The sequence below is a fragment of the Falco punctatus genome (assembly GCF_963210335.1).
Source record: "Falco punctatus genome assembly, chromosome: 4".
Taxonomy (NCBI): Eukaryota; Metazoa; Chordata; class Aves; order Falconiformes; family Falconidae; genus Falco; species Falco punctatus.
The window spans coordinates 74,235,148-74,262,613 of record NC_137583.1 but is presented as its reverse complement, the minus strand read 5'-3'; the positions used below and the strand labels follow the sequence as shown (position 1 = coordinate 74,262,613).

General features: G+C 37.5%; 1 protein-coding gene across 1 annotated transcript in view; it reads right to left on the bottom strand.

The window, feature by feature from the left end:
- Window positions 1–5,299: 5,299 nt before the first annotated feature.
- RUNDC3B (RUN domain containing 3B) overlaps window positions 5,300–27,466 on the bottom strand; it is a 57,433-nt gene continuing 35,266 nt past the window's right edge. The window contains exons 9-11 of the mRNA XM_080386382.1: window positions 12,021–12,167; window positions 11,531–11,646; window positions 5,300–9,217 (exon numbers count right to left, since the gene is read on the bottom strand). Coding sequence (XP_080242508.1) covers window positions 9,072–9,217; window positions 11,531–11,646; window positions 12,021–12,167 — 409 coding nt within the window. The 3' untranslated portion in view covers window positions 5,300–9,071. The remainder of the gene's footprint in view (window positions 9,218–11,530; window positions 11,647–12,020; window positions 12,168–27,466) is intronic.

Here is a 27,466-nt window from a genome sequence, read left to right as displayed (position 1 = left end):
AGGGGGGGAGGCGGGCGGAGGCGCGGCGGGACTCCGCCCGCGAGGGGCAGGGCGGCGGGGGAGGCGGGCGGCCGTTACTGCGGGGGTAGGGCTACCGCCCTCCTCCCTGCTTCGCTTCGCTTCGCTTCGCTTCGCGTCGCCTCAGGGATCGGCGGAGCGGTGGGCGCTCTTCCCGGCAGAAATCCCGGGGCAGGGTCTTCCCGGCAGGCCCGGGGGCGCTCCTAGGCAGCCGCCTGGTCCGGTGAGCTCCGGCAGCGCCACCCTGCCGCCCGTAGAGGCGCGGTGCGGGCCGGCCGGGGAGGGCACGGCTCCCCCGGGCCGGGGCGCGGGCCCGGCGCAGGACACAGCTGTGCGGGGATGTGTGGGCTGTGACAAGTGGCTGCGGGCCTGGCCGAGGGTGCTGCACGTTGTTACTGAGGAGGGCTTTGCCTCCGGCCATCACGACCTCGTCGCTGCTTATAAATTATATATGCTACTCTGGAAAATTATATATATAAAAATATATGTATTTTATATATATAAATATATATATAAATTATATATATAAAAAGTATATTTAAAGTGATTTTGTAGGTTAAAGTACATTAAAAAGAAACCACCCCCACCCCCCAATTAGTAGTTGTTAGCATCTGAGAGGCAAATCTTGTTTTATTCAGCTTAATCTTTCTTATATTTTGTTTGAAACTTAGTGAAAATAGCAAAAAATAATGTTCCTGTAGAGCAAGTAAAAAGCTTAGTTCAGTGTCAACTAATAAAGTTACAACTGTACATATGCACAACGTGCATTTACATTTTAAAGCTATGCCTTTATTTGGGGATTTTATGTCCTGAAATGTTTTTGTTCTTTTTTTCTTTTGTCCTGGCTAGTTGCAGATACTAGGAGTATGTAAGCTCCTTGGGTTTAGATACTGCATGTTCCTAAGGTGTGTAACCTTGCCTATATAGCCATACAGCAGGATTTGTTCAAGGAATTAATATTTAATGGTAGCATTAATACTAGTTAGCCACTGTTTATTGCATGAGGAGCTTGCCAGGGTATATAGTCATCACTAGTAGGCTGTGAATGTTGGATCAACCAGGAGACAGACCTCTGGATTTTTTTCACAGGAGTGACAGAAGCAAGAGGAAGGCCAGATTAATTATTCTGCTGTGCTACAGTTTATGGGCTGTAGGCTGGGAATTTATCTTTGTGCAGATTATTTACATGCTCCTAAACCCTTTGTTGCAACAAGAGGAAATATATATTTCATGTAATTTAGAAAAAATATAAATATTGTAATTCACTTAAGAAGGATTTAGAAGATTTATTGTCATTTAGAAACTTAGATTATTTACAAAATAGTGTGCAAATACTCTTAATTTCAAAAAATTACAGAGATGCTTATATATAAGTAGAAAACTAATATTTAAATTATTGCTGCTTATACATAATGGAAATGTAAAATTTTTTTCCTTTGATTTTTCTGCAAGTTTTGAGCATAGTCTTGCAATATGTTTTTCTGTTCCTTGACAGGTTTTTCTTCTCCGGGGATAAAGCCATAGCTGTATTTCCCCATGTAGTTAGTCAGGTATGTACATGTGCTGCTCAGTCATTGGATTTAGTTATGTCCTTTCTCCAGTCTTCTGTCTATACCTTCCTATATTGTAAATTTGTTGAAGCTGGATTATAAACATACAAACTAACTAGTACAGAATATATTTGGAGAAATTGTAAAACACTAGTATGGCATTTTCTGTTTTGGGTGGGTTTTTTTTCCACCTCAAGTGTCTTTTTGTCAAATCTTGTTAGGACCTTTCAGGGTTTCTCGACTCCCTCTCAAAGCTCCATTTTTTTTTTTTCAAGTCAGGCTTGTTTTAATAAATCATGTCTTTTTTTTCCCCATGCAACTTTGACCTCAGTGGATCTGTCCATCAGAGCTGTCTCCTTTAAAGCTATTTGCCTTTTTCTTCCTGTGAGTCCTTTTTGTGGTCTGTCAGGCTCAATTATCTTTTGAGGCCCAGTGATAATGTCTGGTCTTAAGCATATTTTAATCCATCAAATCTCAGTCTAATTTAGGGAAATTAGGTATCCTAATATTAGGGAGTTTGTCTTTTTGATGGTGATTTCAGTTGAATAGTATTTAAGGTTTAGTGTTCCTGTGCTGTCAGTGGTCTGAGAATATATGGGACAGCTGTGATATTAATTGTAACCTTCCAAGTGTATAGTATATATACATTGCATATATGTTGTCACATTGTTGCCAGAGAAAGCAAGTATTGAAGAATCATTGAGAGTTAATTGCTATTTCATGCCAAGAACTTTTGTTACATATAAAAAAATGTTTTGGTGAATTATTTTGGGGAAGTTCCCACAAGTTGCTGCTGTGCTGTATTAGTTCTGTAAATAACTTACTCACAGAGCTGTCAGTCACTGATAAAAACTTACTACTTTGGTCTTTAAAGATGGAAAAAAATCTTAATTTCAATCACACAAATATTTTGTTTACTTTTGTACCTCACAGAAAGTTGTATTTTACATCTTACATGCCAAAATGCTTGTGCTTCACTGTGACTCATCATCTTTATCAAGTTTGTCTTGATAAACATCAGTGTGTTTAGCAAGATGTCTGCAGTCATTTCAGCCCATATCAAATAAAAGAGTACTTTTCCCTGGATGATGCAGTGGTATGATGTTCCTTGTTCCTCCAAGCTACCTATAACTAAACATTCTTCCAGCATTCAAAGAAATGTATTTCATGGTCAATGCTTCTAAGTTTTGCTTCACACTGCTCAGTCCATGATTCATATCCAAGTCGGTATGAATATGGAGGTTACTATGTAACATTTTGTGAGTGCAGATGTATGCTGTGCTGTGATTATCAGTTAACAGAGTTCTTTGAGACCCCTCGTTCACAGCTGCACTCACTATCTACCTTCTCTCCCTTTCCTCTGTTGTGGCTGAGTGGGAATCAAGAGGAAACTCAAGTGGTGCTTCCAGTCTTTACCTGAGTATGGACAAAGGCAGTCAGGGATCACCACCATGTGACAGGAACTGAGAGAATAAGAGTTTCCAGCCTCACATGACAGTGAAAAGGGATATTCATAGTGTGAATGTTCAAGCTGATTACACATCCTCAAGAATTCTAATTACTGGTTCACATCTTTTTGTGAAGAACTACTGTCATTCATTAAACAAAAGTAAATCTTTACCTGGGGGTGAAACTTTGCCTTTGGTGAATATGTACATTCAGATAGTTCTATCAATAATTTACTAGCCCAAATACCACCAGACTAAAACAGTGTCACTTCTTAACTAAACTGTTTTTAAAGTGGTTTGCTTTTGAATATCCTCCTTTATACGTATGGCAACTGGAGACTGAAAATTCAGCCTTGAATGTATATAAAACTGCTCTTACCTTCCTGTGTGCTGCCCACCTCAGGATGCTCACCTCCCTAAGCTTTCTTACTTTAGGTGTACCGGTTCAGCGCCCCCCGCCCATCTCCCAGGCTGTAGGGGAAGAGATTCCCCTGTCTTTCTTTTGCCAGCAAGTCTACCTGATAGGCCAGGCTGCTGTTGTCCTGTTCTGTTGAATGGTGGGGGCCATACTCGGTTGTGGCCGTGCACAGAAGCCCTTTGTAATGCACGCGTGCTATCATGGTGACCCTGGCAGCCTAAGGAGGAAATGACAAGATACTGAGATTAAAATTACATTAAGATAAAAGCCTGTAGTAGTTAATTCTTAAATGACATTCCAAATCCTGAATACTTGTCAGTTTTGACAATGCTGGTTTTGTACATTGGGGTTCCTTTTGTGAATGGCTACACAGTTGGTGGAAGACTTGGAAGAATTGTGTTTGCTGAAAGAGGTTAGATAGCTTTACTTGCTGTACAGTGGTGACATAGCTTGGGGATTTGCGTATTCCAGAGCACTGATGCCAGCAGAATGCAAGGCATCACCAAGTATCAATATTATCGGACATTTTGGGTGGAACATTGTTCATAGATTAGGAAACTTACATGTAAGTCTTGATACGTGAGTAACAGCATAGAGATGTTCTCTTGATCAGCTACTGTCAGTTCAGTTGCCCACACACAGGTGTGATGACTGGGAGTGTTCTGCCTGGCTTCTTGATACTGTTCCAAAGGGAGAGTTTTCCATAGGTTGTGCATCATTTGCACAAGCTCCATGCAGATGTCTTTGCATTTCAAGTGGAAGTAGATGGCTGTGTGCAGGCAAGTGGATTCAGCCTTATTTTCCTACCTCTAGGTAAACTGAATCACTTTCTAAACTCCACTGACAAGATCACGGTTGCTTGTAATGCGGGAAAGTTGATGCCTAAATTCTATCATTTATACATGTGGGCGGCATTCTTCCATTTTAGCAAAGGTGCTGTGGATCTTAAGAGATAGTGGCAGGGGATACACACTTTTTACTCAACAGTTGGCTTGAAGGGCTGAGACACATACCTATGGCACAGGGTACAGCCCAGTGGTGCCTGAGCCCTTTCCTCCTTGACTTTATCCGTTTCAGGATTCAGGGCTTCCTGAACCACTTGTTCCAACCAAGAGGTCACAAGTTTCTACCTGTCCCACAGGAGCAGCAAGTTTGCACTGACGTTTGGGGTAGGGCACACAGCCAGCCCCCAGAGCCACCTCTTCTGTGCTGGAGCGAATAGCTCCGCAGGTCAAAGTGCTCTGTGGAGAGACAGAAGAGGCAGAGACAGAATGGCCTTGAGGCAGGCAGGTCACGCAGGATGGCAGGGGTGAGCACATGAGGTCGTGACAGTGGTAATACCCACAGTCAGTAATTTCAGTGTTTTGGGGAACGTGGGCAGGTAGCGTCACAGCTGGGCGCTGCTCCACTATCACTGTGCTATCGGTATATTGTGACTGTAAATGGTACTGCAGCACTTCAGTCTGAAAACAAACGATAGTGAATGCTTTCTCTTCTGGACAGGTGCCATTCCACAGCTGCTTGAAGTTGCCCCTGCTTGTGCCATAATGATCAGCACATAGGAATATGGAGTCTTTTTTTTTCCCTCTCATTTCAATGAAAAAATGAACCAACATCTGTAATCCTCCTTTATCCAGCTGCATGGTCAAAATTGTGCCAAATTTGAGTCTGTCAAGGTGTTTTGTATAATCTCCAGTGAATTTCTGCAATTATATTTGGTAACTAAATACAAATTAATTTTTAGCTGCTTCACAAAGGATAAATTTGCTTTTTTCTTAAGACTAAGAAAATACACATGACACTTAAATTATCATTGAAGATTTTGTGACTTCTATTTTCTTCTTTCTAGCTGTCTGTGCAAGAGAAGATGGAAGGGTGAAGAAAAAGAAATTAAGAGTTGCTGACTGTTCTTCAGTGATGATTGAAGGGGGGGGAAAAATTGAGGCTGGACAGAGCAATGAAGAATAGCCACTGCCACTGCGTTAATTTTCAGTCTGACTACACATTTTCTTTGGGTACTTAAAAGGATGTTTAGAAAATGTTTTCCATTTCCAATTCTATGATATGATTATTCTTCCATAAGGAAGTTGATACAGAATGAACTCAATAAATGCTTATTATTCTTGCTTAATATGTGTTTAATTCTGTCCGTGTTTGTCAGTTGTAGCTCTGTTTTGTGTAAATGCATGTTATAAAGTAGTCTTCAGCTGCTTCTCAGGTTTATTTAAAATGAAAACCGCTTAAGATCAAGCTGGAGAAAGTACCTCATGCTCATTAGAAACCCCGACAGCATAGTGACTATGTTGGTAGGCGCTGCAGTGGCTCTTCAGTTTAAGGTAATATGCCTAAGAAATTAAAGCACACCCAGGCACTGAAGACAACTGCCTGTACAGGTGTTCCAGAGGAACAAACGGCCCCTGCGTACTTTCAGGAGGTGCAAGCGGTCTCTGTCACAAAGGTCCAAAGCAGGGCCAGGCTCCCTGCTGGGGAGCATTCTCCACACACGGCTGGTGTGGAATCACCCGTTCTGAAGGCAAGGCTTGCTGGCATGAACACGCGTGGCTCCGTGCCAGTTAGACACACAGCTGAGGCAGCCTGAGGGGAGAGCACATTTAGCGTACTGCTACAGACGCAGCCACTGCCTGCCGCAGCATGCTGCACACACGTAGTACGAACACTGCAGCATCTCACTTGCCCATAGGCACTGCGCTTACTGAATCTGCCTCCTCTGTATGATTTTTTTTTTTTAATTACCCTCCCTATATACTTTCTTTCATGCATCGCTGTTGAATTTTGTTTTTTGTTGTTTGAATTTTCTTGCATTTAATAGTGGTTGAATTTTATTTTTTGCATATTATAATGAGAGGGCGTGCTGGTACAAAAGCAACTCAGTAGTCGGGTCATTCAGACACCAGCTTTTGGGTGTGCTTTACCCGAGAAATGGACTTCAGTCCTATTCTACTGCCAAGAAGGTATTCTGGTATGGTTTTGGCCTTGGTGAAAATTATTCACACTGAAAAATGCTCTAGTTGTAAAGACACTAGGAACAAAGTTATAGCATACACTGCAGGCAAGGGGTACTGCCATGAGGAGATATTTTACACTGGTCCCCCATTGTGATTTTTCAAAATAACTTTACACTAGAAACTCAAACTATGGCCTAATAGAAATAAAGCAGTAACAGCAGATTTTGGACCACACTGAATGAAATACAGCAACAAACACAAACTCTCCCTGTTTTGCAAGGAAAGAATTTGCTATAAGCTCAGTAATACTGTAATTTGTTTCTCCTGTACCATTAAAACAGACAAAAACTAGTAATTAGTGATGATGCAAAACTTTTAATTTACATGCAACATTTATGGAACGTCAAGGCAACAAAACATACAGTTTTGGCATTTTTTCAGGGTTTTTTTTTTTAAATTATTAATGTTAAGAACTGAGAAAGACGCATGTAACTGATTTCCCATGCACAAAATGACACCCAGAAACTCAGTGGTGTCAGACTACATAAAAGACTTCAGTTGAATGACACATGAATTTCGTACCAGTAGCTCCAAGAAAAGAGCCAGCAGTGACCATGACTGAAGATCATGATTATAGCCCCCTCCAAAATACTGACACGGGGGAGAGTGTTGAACAGCAAACAAGACCAATTACATCACTGTACCTTGACGCAGAATGTTGACTTGTGGAATCTGGATTCCCTCATTGTATTTGCAGTAAAAATGCATCTCTAATTACAAATTAGTATTTAATAATGTTACTCAACTGCCAAGAGAGAACATGTGCTTAATGTGATAACAAAATAACAAGTTCCATGAAGTAATGGACATTCTGGCAGTGTATGAAAGGATTTAATGGTCAGTGTTTATTACAGAGAAATAACTGGGTGGGTACATGAGGGCTTGAAAGACAAGGTCTGGTGGATTTTGCTAAGCTGCTTTCAAAATCTGCATTAAAATGGCATCAGTAGTTGCCTACCCTGCCATGGATGCAATGACCTCTAGCACTGTGGACCAGAAAGTTGGGAAGATGTATCTTGAACCTCCTCCAGCTAAATCCAACAGTGCCTTGAGTTCCAGAGATGCGTAGCCTCATGCTTACAAAGGCTAAGCATTTCCTGTAGCTTTTAGTAAAAGTAAGAATGAATCCTCTTTCTTTCAAGCCCACCTTAAAATGACCACATTATAGTAGTAGTGCCAAGGTACTGTTACAAGACACAAATCAACTGAAACTGTACAGAGTGTAGTGACATACTGTAAACACCTAGAGTAAGCAGTAATTAAAAATCTGTCTTGTATTGCAGCTACTCATGTAAACAATTTATGAAACTTCTTTGGCACAAAAAAGCATTTTCCCCTAGCACTTATAAATACGATGTACTTACATGCATTTAAGTTTTGTTTAAAAAGTTACTAATCATACTTATAAGCATTACCTTGATTAGCAAAATTCATAGATAAAGGATTCATTTATCTTACAAAGAATTAAGAATATAGTTTGCAATTCAAAAATTAATTTGCAAACTTTGAAACTGTTGGGTAATCTGGAAAGTTAGTTTCATCTAAAAAACATCTCCCTTTCCCTGCCCACCCCCTGCTATCAGTAATTTAAATCAATGGCAAGTAATTTGAGAAAACTGACATAAGTTCTGCTGTATTACCTCATCAAGAAAAATACCTATTGCACTAATACAGGAACACAAGAAATCTTTAACATGAGAATACTGTCACTACGTTGTCTTTGTGTCCCCTTTTACAGTCTCCTTGGGATCTTGCCAATAAACACACAATCCAAACTTCCCAAGGTGCTCATGCCACCATCCTTAGTCCCCATCTTTCCAGCAAGGCCAATAAACCAAAAATCTCTCATATAACATTTGATTATCTTGACTCTAGTCACTCAAAAGCATTTAGTGAGTTTCCTCAATGTTTACAAATTGCTAAGTATGCTTGATTTTTATACGATCAACTTACAGTTATTATTCACATGCAACTTCAAGAATTAGTAAGTGTTTCAGTGTGATTCTTCAGTGTGATTCAGACATCTAAGTGCCATGATTATTAACAGGAATGCAAAATCTAACACTGAGTCAACTTGAGAAGAGCAGTTGATAGGTTAAATATGCTATTTGACATCCTACTTAACATACACAGATGAAAAGCTGGATTTTTAGGTAAAATGTTTATTTGCCTACAAAGACTGGCATTAAGGATTCCCTGTCTGTTCTGCAAGAGTTGATAGATATTTAAAGCACTGCAGAGAAGCACCGTGGCTAGAGTAGGGCCAGGCCATTGCAAGGAGGAACAGAAGTCATGGCAATTAAGCAGGGGACTGATTTCAACTGTTTCATTTTAAAAATCAGTCATAAGCATCAGATTGAAGTTTTTGGTCAGGTATAGGACATATTTAAATATTTCAAGACTAAAACAGAAAATCTGAGAAGTACTTTTCGGGGAAAAAAAAAAGGGGAATGAAAACTGACAGAATTTGTGAATTAAACAGGTAACCATGAAAAGAAAGAAAATAAGCAGCTCATTTTTGAAGTCAGAACTAGTAGTCTTCATTGCAAGTCATTTTATGGAACACAAACCAAATGCATACAACACAAAGCTCTTCACCCTTGCATGTATCTCAAGATGGTGTTAAGCCTGGACTCGTCATTTCTGTTGTGGGACTTGCAAGATATTCACTTGATTTCAGACTTGTAAGAGATTTGTAGCTTGCTACTGATGTAAGAGAGCCACAAAGACCAAGCAATGATGGAGTGTCTTCCTTCCCTGTTAAGAAAAAAAGAAAAGAATTCAGCTAATAATTTTTACAGCACAAGAAGACCTGACCACAAAAAAAAAAAAAAAAAAAAAGAAAAAAAGGGGGACTAGAGAAAACCCCAGCTGTTTCACCTGCACTATTATGAATTACATACTGCTTCTGCACACACATACTTCATAAACGCCATTAGGAAGACGCATGATTTATGCTACACGTTCCCTGTCCAGGTGGTAGAGATCCCCACCTGTGCATTACATGCTGGGCTGTAGTCAGTCTGCTACAGAGGCAGACTCTGACTTCAGAGGCTCCACTGACTACATGGGGAACTGAAGTTACTAATTCAAGCGCTGTTTTTATTCCAGTACCTTTATATATAAATGGAAATGACGTTATTAACACAGCAGTACCTGGGATCTAATTTTAAACCTCTCAGAAAGGAGTAGAATATAACTGCAATCAGGATATATTTCTTCAAAAATAAAGATGTTTTTGTTTTTAAACCTTGGTAATTTGAAGTGCATTAGGCTCCAACCACTGGAAAAAACCAACTCCACTAATAGGCGACATTATAATGAACACCATCTACCAGCATCTTCCTGTTTCATCCTCCTGGCTCACTGGCAGAATAGAAAAGATCACCTTAAACTAGAGGTTTAAATGAACTTAAAAAGGTCACAGACACAAGTTTTTACTCATAAGCCCTTTAGCCGATTTTTTTTAAAATCGCCTCTATAAAGTAGCATTTCTTACAATCGTGTCTCCTGTTCCTGACAGAAAAGCTTTACTTTTATAAGAAAGTAGTAAGAAAAAAACCAAGCTACCCAAACCATGCCCTGCCCAACAATTCATTATGAAAAAAAATAAGTCACACATAGTTCTCTTCCATCATTTGTGGTTCCTCTCAGCAGTTTCCAGTAGATTTAGGGTCTCACCTCTGCTGAACTTTTTTCAAGTGACTGAATAGCTTTCTCTAAAAATGAACTATATTAGGACTTTTAAAAATTCTTCACTTTTATAAAATATTTATTCCCATGAAAACTACATTCCATTGGAGGACATAAAATACACAAAAAGCAGAGTGACACTGTTTGGGCACAGCCCTTGATTTCTACAAGTGTGAAGCTAAAAATCTGACTACATGAGTGGGATTACTAGTAACATGAAAGTTTACTACTTCTAATCTTTCAATTAAAACTCCCATACTGAGTTAGATCAGAGGTATTTTAACAGCAAGATCACATGCCATGTCTTAAAAAAATATATTTAAACTTAGGTACTGATGAAAATTACTAATTTAGAAGTGAGATGTTATGCTACCCTTAAAGACAGTGTTGAAATCAAAACCTAAACTATTATTATCAGCAGTTTTGCCACGTTTTTATTTATAGAAGATAAAACAAACCATAACTTCAAACAATTAATATTATAAAAAAAGCCCCAACAGCTGAAAGTAGATCTACACAGAACTCTTCAGAGCAGCCATGCTGATTCTATTTCACTTTCTCTAAGCTATATAAAGCTAGATCTAATAATTTAAAGACTGGTTACAGTTTTAAAAAAAGTTCTAAGTTTTACATCCTTGATACTTTAAACCCAATAAATTTTAAAAGTTATGAACTGCTAAGGCTCTGTATTGTCAAGTCTATTTAAAGTTAATATTTGATGAAATACAAAAGGATTTTTTATAGCAATTTATGTTCTGTACCCAAATTACTCCTATTTCATAAGTCTTCCAGCATTTTTCTGCTTTTCACAATTGCCCACAAGATGGAGCAGCCAAACTTTGGTAAGTGTAGATTCTGAAAGGGTATGTATTACATTAATATACTAGCATGGTTCACATCATGTTCCTCTCCCTGTTCTAACAGGGACACTGTCAGGCTGCATCTCCACAGATAAATGTTGAATGCAAGATTCGAGAATGACAGTGGTAGCTGCAAATCCAGTGCCTTTAATCTTTATTCTAAGAAAGCAGAAAGGAAATTTAAAGAACTCCAAAGATTTGAGTTAGTTATAGCAGAAAGATGACAGAAGATCCACCTTGTAGCTGGTTCTGCGATGGAGAAGGAAGATAGGCAACATATTTGAAGCTTAGCTTTAAATACAGTACAAAGTCTTATAATTATTGGGGATGCGGGGTGGGCATCTTCAAAAATCCAAACTTATTTGAAGTATAGTCCTTAGGGAAACAAACAATTTAACAATGAAAAAATATGCCGTTTAATGCAAAGTTTGTTCACACCGAAAATGCATCTCACAGGGACTGAAGATCAGAGCTATGAAGAACAAAACAAAAGGAAGCCACCAGACTGGCTCTGCACCTTCGTTTAACAGGCTCATCCCATCCTGCTTCCCATCCTGTGAGTGACCTGGATCCAGAGAGGACTGAGAAAGACTAACTTCTGCTGAAAGCTGGTCCAGACTTTGAAAACTTTTCCTGCAAGGCAAGTAATATTTAATAGTAACACATTTAAAGATCTAACTATATATCTTCAATTCTCCTTAACAAGTTTTCTGAAAAAGATTAGGCAGTTCAGCTTTTTTCTCTTAAACACTATTTTTTGTTTTTTAAAACACCGATTTTTCCTAAAGCAACAACTTCCTTTTTTTCCTCCTTTTTTTTTTTTTTTTAATTAATCTGAAGGAAGAAAACTTTTATGGTGAGAAAAACTGATTTTTTCTGCCAGCTGATCCTTGCATATTGTAACAGGTAATTCCAACAGGATACATTTCAGAGTATACTAAATGAAATGCGTAACTTTGAGTTTCCCTGTTCCTCTAGGGGTGAATCAAAATAAATACTGAGCTTACTCATCCCATTGTTGATTGTGCTTTCTGTAGAGCAGAGTGTCCAAGGCAACAGCATTGACATCCAGAGCTCCTGGGGAAGGCCACTGATTGGTGAGGTGAGTAGTTAATTCTTGTCTTGATCGCAAGTCATTGTTCTTTAGCACAGTCCTGTGAATACAAAAAGCAGTAAATTTCAGCCTATTAAATACAATTCCTTAAGGTACAGAAAGAAAACCAGGGCAAATGGTCCTGACCAAAATGATGTTCTGCTTCAAGTGACCAGATTGCAGTTTTCATAAAGCATCTTAAACTGTTCATTTTTCCTAGGGGAAGCAACTTAGAAACCTATTGAGACTTATTTAGAAATAGAAAAAAGCTTTCTGCAAAAGCAGTAAAAAAGCAACTGCGTTCTAAAGATTCTTTCTGCCAGTATCATGATTATTAACAGGACAACTACTTTGCAAACCAACTACAGGAATGTGATGTCCTTTTTCCCCCTCCCCAATTTTTCTCACAGTTTGAACACCTCCCCTTCCTCCTCCCCCAATACTTCTTCAGAATGAACTAAAAACCAGACATGGTGATTTCATTATATGCTTCCAGGTAAAATATAGCACACAGTTATTCTGTTTTCTACCACCTTCCATTTTCTAGTAATTTATGTTTCTAAATTACAGAAAATGTGTTAACTGAGTACCTTACATGTTCAAATTAGTTTTGCCTCATTCTCATGAAGCAGACCAGTTTTCTAAAATTCTGCAAATGAGGAAGCTAACATGCCAATATTGGAAATCATCTGCCAAGAGTCATAAAGAAGGAAAGTATAGGGTTCTCCAGGCTGCAAGACAAGATCGGTCTTTTTCCAATAGTACAAGACAACCTCCAATCTACCCTCATACTGCTGTAGAATAACTCTAGAAACAAAAGTAATGTTGCTTGTTAATCCATAAACTCTCCAATCCATGAAAGAGTAGGCAATAATAAAATGCTGTTTTACAACAAATTCGACTATCTCTGGCCTGAAGCAAAGAGCTAAAGTTACCCATCTCTGTACTGAATGCGCTCAGTTCAAAGTCAAATGCCATGTTGTTACATGAAGCGCCAAACTGTCTAGCAATTTAAATAACTATTCATGGTATGCATACATTTATATAAATTCACAGATAACATTGTCAACAGGTCTATTTTTACAACGCAGTTTTTATTCTGGTGGTATCTGAACTGCTTTGACAAGAACCTCGGGAAGGGCACAATAATGTAACACCACTCAAAGAGCCAAAATTTCCCACAAAACAAGGTAAGGAAAGCAAGTTCAGTAAGGAATTGTTAGTAGCTGAATTTGAGAAGAGACAGATGCACAGCAATTTTGCAAGAGAAGGTGGTGAAGCACCACAGTGAAGAAAATTATTTGCAAGAAACTTTTCTCAAGAGGACCAATTCCCCCAGCATTCATACAAGGTAACAACTTTCCTACCCAAGGATGTCCCTCCTCATCCTCTTCTAAGTGGTCTACAGGAATAACCGCTTTGATAACCCAAACCTCTCAATACTTTAAAGTATCTTCTATGGTATTCACTTCCCTAGGTAATCCTCTTAATACACGGGGCACATCGAGCATTAAACAGGTCTGTTAAAGGCTTGCTGATTTGAGGAAACCTAAACAGTGACATAACAAGTTCTTAGGAGGTTAGTCAGTTACACTACATCACCTCCTTATTCAGAAGGAGTTCTTGTATGCTTTTAGAGAAGTTTCATAATAGGACACAGTCTATATTAGAAACTATACACACAGTAACTAAGTGCAAATTCATACACAACATGCACGTGTAAATTTCCCTTTGGACAACTCCTGTACATTATCACCACAGCTGAGCAGCAGTGTTAACCTATCAGTAAACAAGCACGCTGAGCAAAGACAACAAACTCACGCCATCTACAGACAAGTTACTAATAGTGGAACTTCGGCATTTTACATGTAAAGTTTCTGTATTGAGGCTTTTCTCACACATCTTTATGCTGTAGTAAGCTAACATTTCACCCTTTCTTTGTGTGCAAAGAAATTCTGATCAAACACTAGCCAAACAGCTTGAGGGATTTTCGCAAAACAACATTTTAAGACAGTTCTAGTATATCACTACTTAAACCACTCTACCACGCTCAGGAAGAAAACCAGGCATGAAGTAGGACACAGAAGTAACTATTCTCCTCTTAAAACTATTATGCTTTATTTTGAATCTTTAAAAATATCTATAAATAACTTTGAATATATAAAATCAGTCCAAACACAGTATTCAGTATATATAAAATAGCAGTATAGACAATAGAAGTTAGACAAAATACTCACAGCTGGTGCTGGTAGTTGACATCTATTTTTTTAGCCTTCTAGATTATTCAGCTGCTCGCTCTTTTGCAGCCGTTTTTAAAGTATCATGAGATTCCACTATAGCAAAGACTTATTAAAGGCACTGCTTGCAAACAGCAATTCTCTCAAGATAAACAAAGGCAGTATCAATTTATGCCTATTAACCAGACTTATTTTAAAAGTCAAAGTATTAAACTGCACACATCGTTGAATCATTTCAGTTGGAAAAGACCCTTAAGATCATCAAGTCCAACTGTAAACCTAACACTGCCAAGTCTGCCATTAAACCATGTCCTTAAGCGCCGTGACTACACAGCACACAGCATCCTCATACTCTTAATCACCATGAGGCAAAAATGACCCCACTCCAAATATTCAAAAATAGGAAGAGGAAAAGAAACAGAAACAAAAGCATTTACTACAGAAAGGTGTTAAAAAAGGCAATATGATCAAGTTTTAATGAGAAAAAAAAAGTAGAGATTTCAAAACACTCAGTGTGAAAAAATGCTGCACAAGACCAAGTACTGTCCTGCTCCTGGTCAGACAAGAGGAGCTCTTTCTAGAAGTTAAGAGCTCTCAAACGACAACAATTTATTTTATCCAGGGCAGACTGAGTTTCTACAGTAGCACTCTTGTTCCTCAAAACACAAACACAGTAACTGGTGCTGGCCAACTCCAGGCTGTGATACTGCAGGGTTTGAAGTAGAACTCTTCTTAATGCTCACGAGCGCAATGAAAATTATGCCATTTAACCAAAAGCACAATATTACTATTAAAACTTCTTAATCTGCTAGTATAATGAAAGAAGTTTGGCATATAGAAGTTTTCAGAGGGAAAATTAGAATAAAGTCTTCACGGAGCAAAAACTAGAAGTGAAGAATACGTTTAGAGGTACAAATGGTAAATAGGGGTATTTGTGAAAATTGCAAGTTTCACAAAATATTCAAGAATAAAATGTAAAAGGCATATTTTCTGTTATTTAAACACACACACACAAAGGAACTACTGAACATTTTCGACCTTGAGTGGGAGATATTTCAAAAGTGCTACCGAAAGTTCACATGAAAATAATGTAATGTAGATAAGCTTCTATATGAAATGCCGGTCTGTAGTAAAACATACTGAATTGGAACAGCCTATGTACGAACAGCTTTATTCTACTGCTTCTGTTCCTGAGAATGAACCGTGGGTGCGAAACACCAACTGAAAATCAGAATGACCCGAACACCTGTAGATCAAGACTCAAAGGCTAGGTTTTATGAAGGACATTACCTCATAACTTATAAGCGTAACTTACATGGAACAAAATCCATAATACATCATAAGAATAACACCGAAGATCACAAGTATGCAGGTCTATTTTTAAATAAAATTCAGTAAGATACTGTTCTATTGGTCCGTAGCTGTGATTATTTAAGGATGATACAAGATAAGGTTTGGAGACAATATGTTAAGCCATTTAATACAGGAGTAAGAACATCCCAAAAAGGGAACAGGAAGAGAGACAGAAGGGTTTACTATAGAAAGACGTTAATAAAGTAGGAAACACAATGAAGTTTGAGTTAAAACAAGACAACGAGCATATACAACAAGCTGTTAACTCCTTTTCTTCAGTCAAAATAGAAAACTTGAAAGCCAAAAAGAAGATAAAACCAACGGCTTCCAAATGTAATAATCTCAGGAAGGTAGTTGGTACATGGAGAATACAGTGGATTTTAATAAGCGATTATATGATTTTTATCATTTTTTTAATGAAAGAAAGGCAGCGTATGAGATATGGCTGAAAAGGGTGTCCCAGACTAACAAGGTAAGACTGCAGAGTACATAAAGTTTTATGTAGAATAAGGAGAATATGTAAGAAAGCAAGGGGGGTTAAAGTGATTTATGGTATTTCACCTAATCCAGGCATGAAAAAATTCTTGGTTGTCTGAAAACCTGTGAGCTACCATCCACAACTGGCATCTTCTCTACCTATAACCATTTCCATCTCTTTATAATCATGTTGGCAAAAAGTAGCAGAAGCTCTCTTTTTTGTGATCTGCAGAAAGAAAACAATCAGTTTTCTCCTGCTCTCAACATTTGTGCCCTGAGCAGTCCTCACCCTGACAAGTATTTTTATAAGACAACTTAATATCATATTTAAAGTTCTGAAAAACTTAACAAAATAAATAATAAATAGCGAAGAGATGGCAGGCAGAAAAGGAGTATTTCTAATTCTTTTGGAATTGCTGAATTGTTATTTTCATACTGAAAAGCAACGAGGAAAATGCAGCAAAACGCTTGTTGGGATTTATTACAGGAGCAGGGCATCAGTGACGCTGGAGACAAAACATATTTTCAAAAAACTGCCGTTACAATGATCAAATATCCTTTGTATTACTTCACAGCATAGATTTTTCCATAATGCACATATATAAGTACATTATACACAGTCTCACCATGTTAGCCCAGTATACCCTGTCTAAGTTATGACATTTAGATTGTGGTAGGTTTTATTTAATATCTAAAAAAAGAAAACTCCGTAAATTCAAAACCTCCATAAACTTAAAAATACTACGGCAACTAATAATTTGGTAGGAAAAACAAGCAGCAAAAAAGATGAGATCATCATCTTAAAACTAGAAGACATCATTAAAACCCAACAAATATTTGGTTTACATTTATATTTGTTGTTCTTTACATCAGAAACCAGTACATAAATTAAGCTCCTCTTGGGGGGGGGGGGGAAGGAAACAGTATTCAATAAAAACATCCTGCTAATGAATTCCTACCTATTACAAAAGAATACCGAGGATTCGTTAACTCATCAACACTAGCGTATTCCCATGTTAGGCTTAAGTGTCTGCTTGATGTGCAGATACATACACTCCTTCCAGGCCTGTAAATTTACTTATATTTATTCAAGAATAACAGCAGAGTATTAACATCAGGTTTATACAGCTAATCCCAGAAGTGTCTCTGCGTGCTTCTGACTTTCAGTCCTTTAATTGTGTATTTAAGAAGTAGGGAAAAGTGAGATTAGTGAAATCTTCCAATAAACGTCCTTCTGTAGTAGAGTTCACTGGCCCTGTCTGTTAGGTGTTCTCCATAATATTTACTTGACAATGTCCTCAACTTTTATTATTTTATTTGATATGTTTATTTCATGATTTATTATTTTGAGGTTATTTAAGTACAAGCAGACTACAATTATGTATGGTATGCATATAATAATAAAATACAATTGAAAAATTACTGCTCATTTCCATCCCTGCTCCACAGTATGCTGCCCTTTCACTTGTTCTGGTACAATCACGTAGGAGCCACTCTGAAAATGGATCATTGCAACAGTAAATTTTTTAAATCATTTTTTTAAAGCTGGTTTCGGGGTTTTTGGGAGGTTTTGTTTTTTCATTGAATTCATAAGGTAACCCCGCAAACAGTTCTGTTTACCCTAGCACCGCTTTTGGGAACTCTGCTACCTCTCAGAAGAATAAGAAATTACTCCTTTGAAGTAACACATCTAAGACTTCTGCATCTTGAAAATGTGACCTGACTTGATTCACTCCTTTGTAGAAGGGTATAGGGACAAAAGACAGCCTGTACGTGGGGCTTCTGCGTGCAAAACCAAAATGATATAAAGAGAGGCTTATCTTTGGTCATTTGCCATACTGTAACTATATTACCTCTGGAAATTTAAAAATAAACAAGTAAATAAAAATTAATCTCAAGTTTAGTCCAACCTAATACAGAAAAGCCTTATCTTGGTAACCACATAAGATTTCTGGTTTCATTTTAGCTAGACTGGATTTCCAGTTTCCCCTGGAACAAATCCAGATTAATGCCACTGGAAGCCTATTCTGAAAGACCCACTTACAGATATTTTTTAAAATAATAATAATAATAAAAAGTCAGTTCTGTTTCCAATTATACCTGTGAAAAACCAGTAATTTCTTACCTGCAAGTTTAATTTCTCCAAATCCAGAAAATGCCAATCCAGTTGGCAATTTGCCCTCCTACCAGCAGATGAAGACAGGAAATAAACCAAACAGACTAATTCCCTAAGAAAGGGAATTATATCAGATGAGTGCTCCAGTTCAAGAACTACCTGAGTAGTGAAAAGTAAAAATGAAAATAAAAGCTGAAAAGAAATAAAAACATTTGAATAAGAAAGAACAAGCTTTAAAAACCTTTATTTAGGATAGGAAATATGGAATGCAAACTCAAATTGACAGCATATATGAACATAACTAAAATCTGTAAAAGCAACTCTAAAATAAAAGGAAATTTTCAAACTGTCAGTACTGTAGCAAGACAGTGAGCTGTCTGGACTGGTATGTCATTGGACTTTGAGAAATTAGATCAGCAGGTATGAAAATGAGTTACTTACCAGTAGACTTTGATGCTGCAATATATCACCTCCCTCAGGTTTGTGCCCTGTGCACAGACACAGTATTCCCCAAATTAGATGCCAGAGCAGTTAGATCCCAGCAGACCTTCTAATGGCAGCTGCTGCAGTGAAAAAAAGCACGCATGTCCTACCACACCACATTATTTTTTTTTTTTTTTTTACTCTGACTGGCCAACAGATATTCGTGTGACACAGCAACGGTACTAGCTGTGCCACAGAATAGATCCCCTTGAAACTTTTTCAGCAATCTTTTTATCGCCTGAAGATCTTGAAATATATCCTCCAGTAATAAAATTACTGTCATCAACTTTATAGAGCCTTTGATCTCCCTGACCTTTGGAGTAACTTGGCTAAACTTGCATTGGCAGAAATACCAGCAACTTGACTCTTGAGTTCTAAGTCTAATTACTGTGGAGATTTTATTTCAGAAGACAGACCTCAAGAATGGACCAGAACACACTACAATATGGTAACTCTGCATGTGCTCATTAAAATACCACTGCAGTGTGTGACTGACACTCTTCATGTCCTTGCACAAATAACAAGGCCAGATTCCTTTGGAGGAGAATAACGTGAGATGTTTTTTACCCGTGAGACTTTTTTTACCCATAAGACTTCAGTTTCCCCAGATAGTAAATCTTGACTGAAAACAGGAAAAATACTGAACTTGACTAGCAACTTAAAGAACAGCTTTTAATTCAGTTCTTCAAGTATCAGTTCTTGGCTGCCAGAAAATGGAGGGCTTTTAGCAAATGACTTTTTTTTGACAGATCACCAAATTTGCCTTTAGTAAATATCCTCTCAAACTGAGCTTTTCATTCAAGGATTATTTTTTTTTCATGTCAGTCATGTAAATACAAGTTATATGTCTATAACTGAACCCCTTTTAAAAGAACACTTCTATACAGGTGGTGGAGGCAAGGAAAAATACCAAGATTTTTCTTCACAGCAGATGAAGAAAACTTCACCAAAATCAGTGGTCTATTTTTTTGGCATTTTAACATGTTTTCCTTTAATTCAGTAAAACCAGCAATACCAACTGCAAAATGGTTGGGTAAACTTTGGGTGACAGTACAACCACTTTTTTAAACTTCCACTCACACATTAAGCCAGCATGAGTTTCAGCAGATGGATCTTCTACATAGAAAAAGATTTGCCAAAACCAGCATACAAGCTCCTTCAGAATGCCATGTTTCTAATCACAAAAAAAAAGTGAATAAAGGGAATCCTGACTTACTTAGAAAGATAGAAGACCATGTTGGTTAAAACAAAATGTGGGGGGGGGAAAGGCTGCAAACTGTGAGCAATGTAAGTTCCTCCTGGTAGTTGAATGGGAATTAATACAACTACCAATCTACGCAAACAGTAAGGCAGAGCTTCAAAGTCTAAGACAATTGCAGAATGAAGAATATGCAGGATGAAAATGTGATCCAAGGGGAGAGGGGGCAAAAATCCCCCACAGAAATCTCCCCCCTGCCCCCCGAAAAGAACAGTAGAAATGGATACATGGGAAGAAAAAACAGGTGGCAATGAAAATCTTTGCCAAGCATACTTTAAATTATAATTTGGATAACAAAATACTGAAAATTTTAATTATGTTAAGTAATGACAAAGAGAAAAAGCACCAGTCTAAATCTCAACCACTTGCTATCCAAATAGAAAGGCAGCTAATAAAAGCTTCTTGCTCAAGAAATCAGGTAACATACTACACTGTATTTTCTTGGTTTTAACTTCAGACATTTCACTTTTTTGTATTTTAAGCCTTTTCAGATATCATTTAAACTGTGTTTTATTTTAACAAAACACTGAAAAAACCCATGACAAGTTGTAGCATTAAAACTGGATTTCAAAGAAAGAAAAGCAAATTGTATCCTTAATTTACAAATACCATCCATAATTCAAAAAAGGCTCCAAACATTTCTGTGAATCTGTGTGTGTGCACACTATTTGTATTTTAGAAAAACTTTAAATTTTGTTTTGAAAGTGGAAAATGGATTTTTCTATTCGTTTTTACTGGATGAAACTCAACTTCTTGACCTGATCCATTTAAACCAATAAATATAGTCAAATAAAACTGAAATTTGGGATAATTTGGATATTTCTTTTGTCTGAAGAATCTCAGAGAGACTGTGTCTGTATATCAATGATAAAGTAATATCTTTGCAAATACAGAACTAGCCTCTCACCATTTTAACCTGGCACTATTCTTCCAGCCTTACAAAAATTGGTTATATTGTTACTAGTTGTCATTTAAAGTCCATTTAATTTGGTATTGGACTTCATGTAAACTGCACTAAATGTATTAGAATATAAAAACAACTTTTGTTCAACTTCTCATTCACGTATACGCACTATCAAATAGTAGCTTTTCCTGTCAGTATCTTCCAGAATATAGAAGAAAATCTACAGTAAATGAATATGAGGGTTAAGAAATGAAACAAGAAAAATTGGGACTCTCAGAAGCAAATGATAATGCAAGTTTATTTATTTAAATGAGTAAAGCACAAAGAGATCAAATTCAGTCTCTATGACCGCACTCCAACAGTTAATGATTACGCACCATGATTGACTTACCCTATTTTTTACCTGATGTTCTTTATTCCCTCCATTCACAGTATCAAGGTATTAAAACCCTTTTCTGAAATCAAAGCCTCAGGTTCACCTGTTCTAGACATGAGATAATTCTCTTTGTGGAATTAAAAGAGGAAAACATTATTTTTTTTTTTAATAGGTCCTTCAGCATTACTATACCAAAGCAAGTATTTTTTTTTTTTTTTACAGTTCAGGTAATACTAACAAGAGGGAAAAACTCCATGATCCATACAATATGCTTTCCTACTGGGAATGTGCATCATTTGCAACTGCATTGCATTGAGGCCCTTAAACGTTCAATACTTCTCATTGTTACTTTGAAATGCCCTACTCCCCCCTGCTCCCAATCTTAGAATTCTACATTGGATAAAGATTCTGAAATTCAGAATGCATGAAACACTAACGTTCAAGTAACTTAAAGCTTTCTTTCTTGCAACTTCTATGCAATGCCTTTATCTACAGGAGCATAGATATTGACGAAAAGAGCAAGGATGTCACTATAAAACCAGATTTTAATATTACACAGTAGAGGCTCAGAAGGGGATACATTGCCATGCTAATGTAATTAACTATGCAAAACCATGAAAGGAAAGTCCCTATAATTCTCTAACTTATCAAGAGAAAAAGAAAGGAAAAAAAAAAGAAAAAGAGAGCAGAGAGGACACCCCCCCTACAAAATGAGTATTCTTCACATTGGAGTCAGCCAGCACTTTGCTGTAAATATACCAACACAACTTGTCCTTGAAGGCAGCAATAACTTAAAAAGCTTTTAACTTTTTAAAAATTTAAGGTCTAGTTTAAAATAAAACTTTTAAGCCCACTTTTAAAAAGTTCAGAATGAGATATTGAAATATGAGGGTTTAAAAACAAAACCTTATCTACTGCATCTTGCAGATTAAGTCCTTTTCCTCAGGCTGCTATCAATCCAGAAGCTTTTGGCTTCCTGCTGCGCAATAAACCCATGCAAAATCCCCCTGGATTCTAAAAATAGTATGTCCTCTGTCATGTCAGAAGCTTGATTGTAATTTTGTTTAATTCTGTACATTCCTTTGCTGTACCTCACTCTGTATGCTCCACTATAAATCGCAGGAGTCTGTCTGTCCATGTTCTATGCCCAGCAGAACTTTTCCTAGTTAGACTTTTAAGCAAAAAGAAAACTCCCATGTATTCACAGATTTCCACCTCACTGAAAACTGAACTTGCCTTCTTGCTGTCTATCAGCAGGAGTACGATAGTACAGCAAACTTCAAAAGAAAGAATTCCACAAAAACAAAATCCCAAATACTGCCAAAACAGTTTTAATATTTATCAAAATATGCAATATTTTTTCTATGCTGTTTAAAAAAAAAGAAAGTACAGACAAGTTTAGAAAAGAAGGAGCTGAAACCACACCAGACCGCAATACTAAGGATTTAAAATTGCTGCTGCAAACTTGAGAGGGAGACAGAGGACATATATGAAGCATTACAAATAGAAGTGTGGCTAATGTGAATTATGGTTTGATAGCGAGGATCCATGAAAGCTTTAAAGGGAAAGAAGGATTAGCATTCTCAATTTTGACATTCTAGGAAAGAAATTCACCAAGAAGATCAAAGATTAAAATTTAATCTCCCACTTTCTCTCAGCGAGAAAATAAAGCAGCTACAACAAATTGGATTTACTGTACTTAGGAGTTGAGGAATTCAGTTTCTTTAAAAAACCCAAACAAACCAAACAAAAAGTCTTACAAGAAAACTATCTGAAAATGAAGGCAAGAGTGCTAAAAAAAGTCATCTAGCTTTCCTATTTCTGCAGATTATTTAGGTTTTGAGCAAGGATTACAAAGCCAGGCAACCCACATTTAAAGTTTTACTTACAAGGAGACACAGGATAAATTTCAAAGCCTTAGCTCAGACCCTTCCTGCTTCTGTTTCTTTCTCTGCTTTAGCCCTGGCAGCACGGTTACAGCCTACATCCTCTATGAATTCATCTGTGACCATCCCGCTGCCTGTTCTTGGGCAGATATTTGTGGCAGCACTCTGAAGGCTCTAGGGCATTTACAAACAGAATCTTGAAGCAAGGAAAAGCACTGATACTATTTCCGTAAGCAAGTTATTTAACCAAATGGGGCATGATCACTCTTTGGAAATGAATCACCTTTGCTACAAAGAATATAGTAAATCTTCCTTTTAAGTACTCCTTAAGGGATCTGAAAGGACATGGTGGATTTGAAACAGAAATGCTCATTTTGCCTGAACTTTAAAATGTATTAATTTACTCTGGCATGCTGCTCTCTCAGAATTACTGTGGTTATGTTCAGGTGCTACTGAGCATGAGCTGATGGACTTCTCTGAAAGGCAGAATGCATTAGCTTGAGCTCAGTGCAGTGCTAACATAGGGAAAAAATAGTTGTGTGGACAGAGTACTCCAATAGTCAGTGCCTGAAAGAGTGAAGTGTAAGTGACAGGCCAAGTACAACTCAGGAGTGGAAGCATACACAGAACATTTACTGTAATTAAAGGCTGTCACTGAAACAGTCTCTCAGGGTTGCAACTACACTGTCATTTCCTGTCTTTACAAATACATTTGTATTATCCAAATAGGAACTGCAGCGTTGCTGAACCTATCAGACAGCTATATTAAAATATTAATAATGGAGTACAAGTACTGTTTGGGCCTTGAAAACACTGACCAATTCTGAAGTAACAGCCAGACAAATTAAATAAATTACCTTTAAGTTTTACTAGAACATAAAAGAATTCTTAATTATACAGACAAGCTTAATACAATGTAAGACATGAGTGTCCCTGCAATTTTGAGTCTTATTTGAGCCATAACCAAAGACAGAATTCCAAAGATGGAACAGTTTTAACATTCCTTTCCTCCACAAAAAAACAACCAGAACAAGACCGCAATACAGGAAGAAACAGCAGAGAGCGTTAAAAAACAGACTGGTATAAAATATAGCATAGCCACCGAATCCAAGAAATAAATTTGCAGTACATGTGATAAATTGGAAAAAAAAAATTAAAATACTGCACTAGTTGGGACAAAGAGGCTGTACCATCTTATACCAGGCACACCAGCCTGAAAACCTGAAAAATACTTCAGGAGGAAACCTACGTTGGTAATAATGATGGAGACCACTATTGTCTTGTCAACAAATATCACAGCAGAAGGAAAAAGATTAAGAGTATTTTAAGTTGAGGTTTTTTACCTTTGTATACAATGCTTTCCTTTTTCCTTATCACTTAATTTTAGAAGACTTTTTTGTGAAAGTGATTAGCTTCTGTAACATCAGTGAGTCACTATGTAGGGCATTAGTCACAGAATCATAGAATGGTTTTGGTTGGAAGGGACCTTAAAGATCACCTAGTTCCAACCCCCCTGCCATGGCAGGGACACCTTCCACTGCATCAGGTGGCTCAAAGCCCCATCCAGCCTGGCCTTGAACACTGCCAGGGATGGGGCATCCACACCCTCTCTGGGCAACTTGTTCCATGCCTCACCACCCTCACAGTAAAGAATTTCTTCCTAACATCTAATCTAAGTCCATCCTCCTTCAGTTTAAAGCTGTTCCCCCTCATCCTATCACTACATGCCTCGTAAGAAGCTGTCCTCCAGCTTTCACTATTCAGAATATTGATGGAATCTCTCCAGTAAACATACATCGATAATTAACATAAATACCAATTTCAGATGCAGAATCTGAACCTTAAAGCAGCAAAATAAGCAGAGTTTGCCTTAGACACAGGTAGTATGTAAGCAAAAGACTAAGACTCACCCTAAGGGGGAAAAGGATTGTTTAAGCTGAGATAAAGTTTTAAGGCAAGGATGTTGTGGGCAAATAGCTCCAGATTTTGCCCAATCACTTCTTTGACAAAGCTAACTAGTTCTTCAAGGCAATGGTCTCCAAACTGGGATGCGCAAGACAGTCCTTTGAGGTACAGGAAGAAAATAATTTTTGTACTGTTAATAAATGAAAGAAAATAAATCACTGTTATTTCACCTTTATATCATCCTTTTTAATTTCTATTTTAGTGTATGTTTTATAATGAACATAATAGTGCAGAAGTACATGTATATAATTTAGAAATAAATAAATATATCTACATAAGGGGTGTGCGCTCAGAATTTTTTTACTGATGTGGTACACAATCAAGTGTCTCTCTGTTCCAAGAAGCACTCAACACTTCTTTGCATGATCTTAGAGGAGGAAGAAATGGCTGCCTCTGTGAGTTTTGAATACTCCAGGATACAGTTCCTTGATGATTTGGGAACCCTCTCCATCACATTTTGAATGTTACGGAATTTGAACTGTTTTCTTCAGTTAGGCATGCCATGGATCACAGGTTTCTCTTGGCTGTCCTCCTATGAGCTGCTATTTTTAAGCACTGAAGAGCTGTTCATTTTAAGCACTTTAAGGCCTTAAGAACTGCCCCACCCTCACTGTAAAAATACACTATTTCTGTAGAAGATAGAGCCAAAAGCACTGTTCCTTAATGTTCAACTACAAGTCCCAGGTAAAAACATGTCCCAGTGACGGCAAACACTTCTGAAAAAAGTACATGAAATGTATATGAATATGCCTCATTACAATTGACACATATCACTAGGCAATTACTTCATCTAGAGACGCTCTAAGTGTGGTGAAAGAGCAAGCTGTTAGAATAGAACAGAATAGTTCCAGTTGGGAGAGACTTAAAATGATGATCTGATCCATCTGCCTGATCACTTCAGGGCTGACCAAAAGCGTATATATTAAAAGCATTATCTCCAAGTGCCTCTAACACTGACTGGTACAGGGCATCGATCACCTCTGGAAAGCCTGTTTCAGCGTTTGACCACCCTTTTGATACAGAAAGGTTTCCTAACATCCAGTCTGAATCATCTTCTTGATCAGCTGTGCATTGGTTTAAACATGTCCAACTGATGATCAGATAGTCTATTGCAGTTTCAAACTTTTCAAACTTGATTGAACCAGACACCTGCCAGGATGGTGAGACATCCAGTTCCCAGATGGGTGGGCATATTACTAAGAAATCAGAAGTTGAGACACACAAAAAGAGTTACTCTTTTGTGAATAATTTAATTTGATAGATTTTCAGCTTCACTCTTTTCTAGATATTGGTATTCAAGAGATCCATGAAATGGCTTTTAACTAAGTTCAAAACTCTGCTGTTCATTGTGGTTTGGATACTCAAGCACGTGAGACAAAGCTAACGTTCAACAAATTTCAGGATTCTTAAGTTTTGCATAGCAGCTGTAAATCAAAAATTACCTCCAAGTTTCTCCAGCCTCCTATCTCCATATTTCATGCTTGACAGCAAACTACCTTATTAAATGTGAATACAGAAAAGTTTCTTTGTAGGTAATCTAATTTATAACCTGGAAGCCTTGCTTATCACTAGTGTTACCTGGTTTCCAAGTTGGCAACAACAACCTATACTGCCAAGAAAGTCAGATTTTTCATTCCCCACCCTCCACTTTTTGTTTTGTTTTGTTTTTTTGGGGGGGTCGAGGTGGGGAGGCAGACCTAGAGAGACTCAGATTCTCCTCAAATCCATGAGAATACACACAGAACATTTTGACTTGCATGCCTGTGAAATACCATTTTTGAAACATCAACAAATACTTACTCAACAGAAGTTTGAAGCAGTAGAACTTGCTACCTTAACAACAACAACAGCCAGTGGAATAGAAAAGCATTGTTAAAAAGAAAATATAGAATGTTTATTTATAATAGTTTCCATTACACAGCAAATAATCCTAAATCAGATCTCAAAGTGTTTTACAAACAGTAATGTAGTATGCCTTGGGCAGAATTACAATCCCACACTTGCTCTTACGTGCTGATAAGAATTTTAACAGATTACAGAATACATTTACTACTTCAAATTCTTCTAACGGTAGGGTAGCAAAACACTAAATTTTAGAATTACACGAACACCATTCTAAAATGGCTGGACCATAAAAAGTAATTGGCCAAAAGTCATGCCTCATTACAGTCACATTAGTGATACCACTTATTTTGCTGCCAGCTCACTTTTGGTCAGAATAATAAAAAAACAAACCACAACAAAAAAAACCCAACAAAAAAAAACAAAACAAAAAACAAGTATGAAAGAATGATTAAAAGATGTT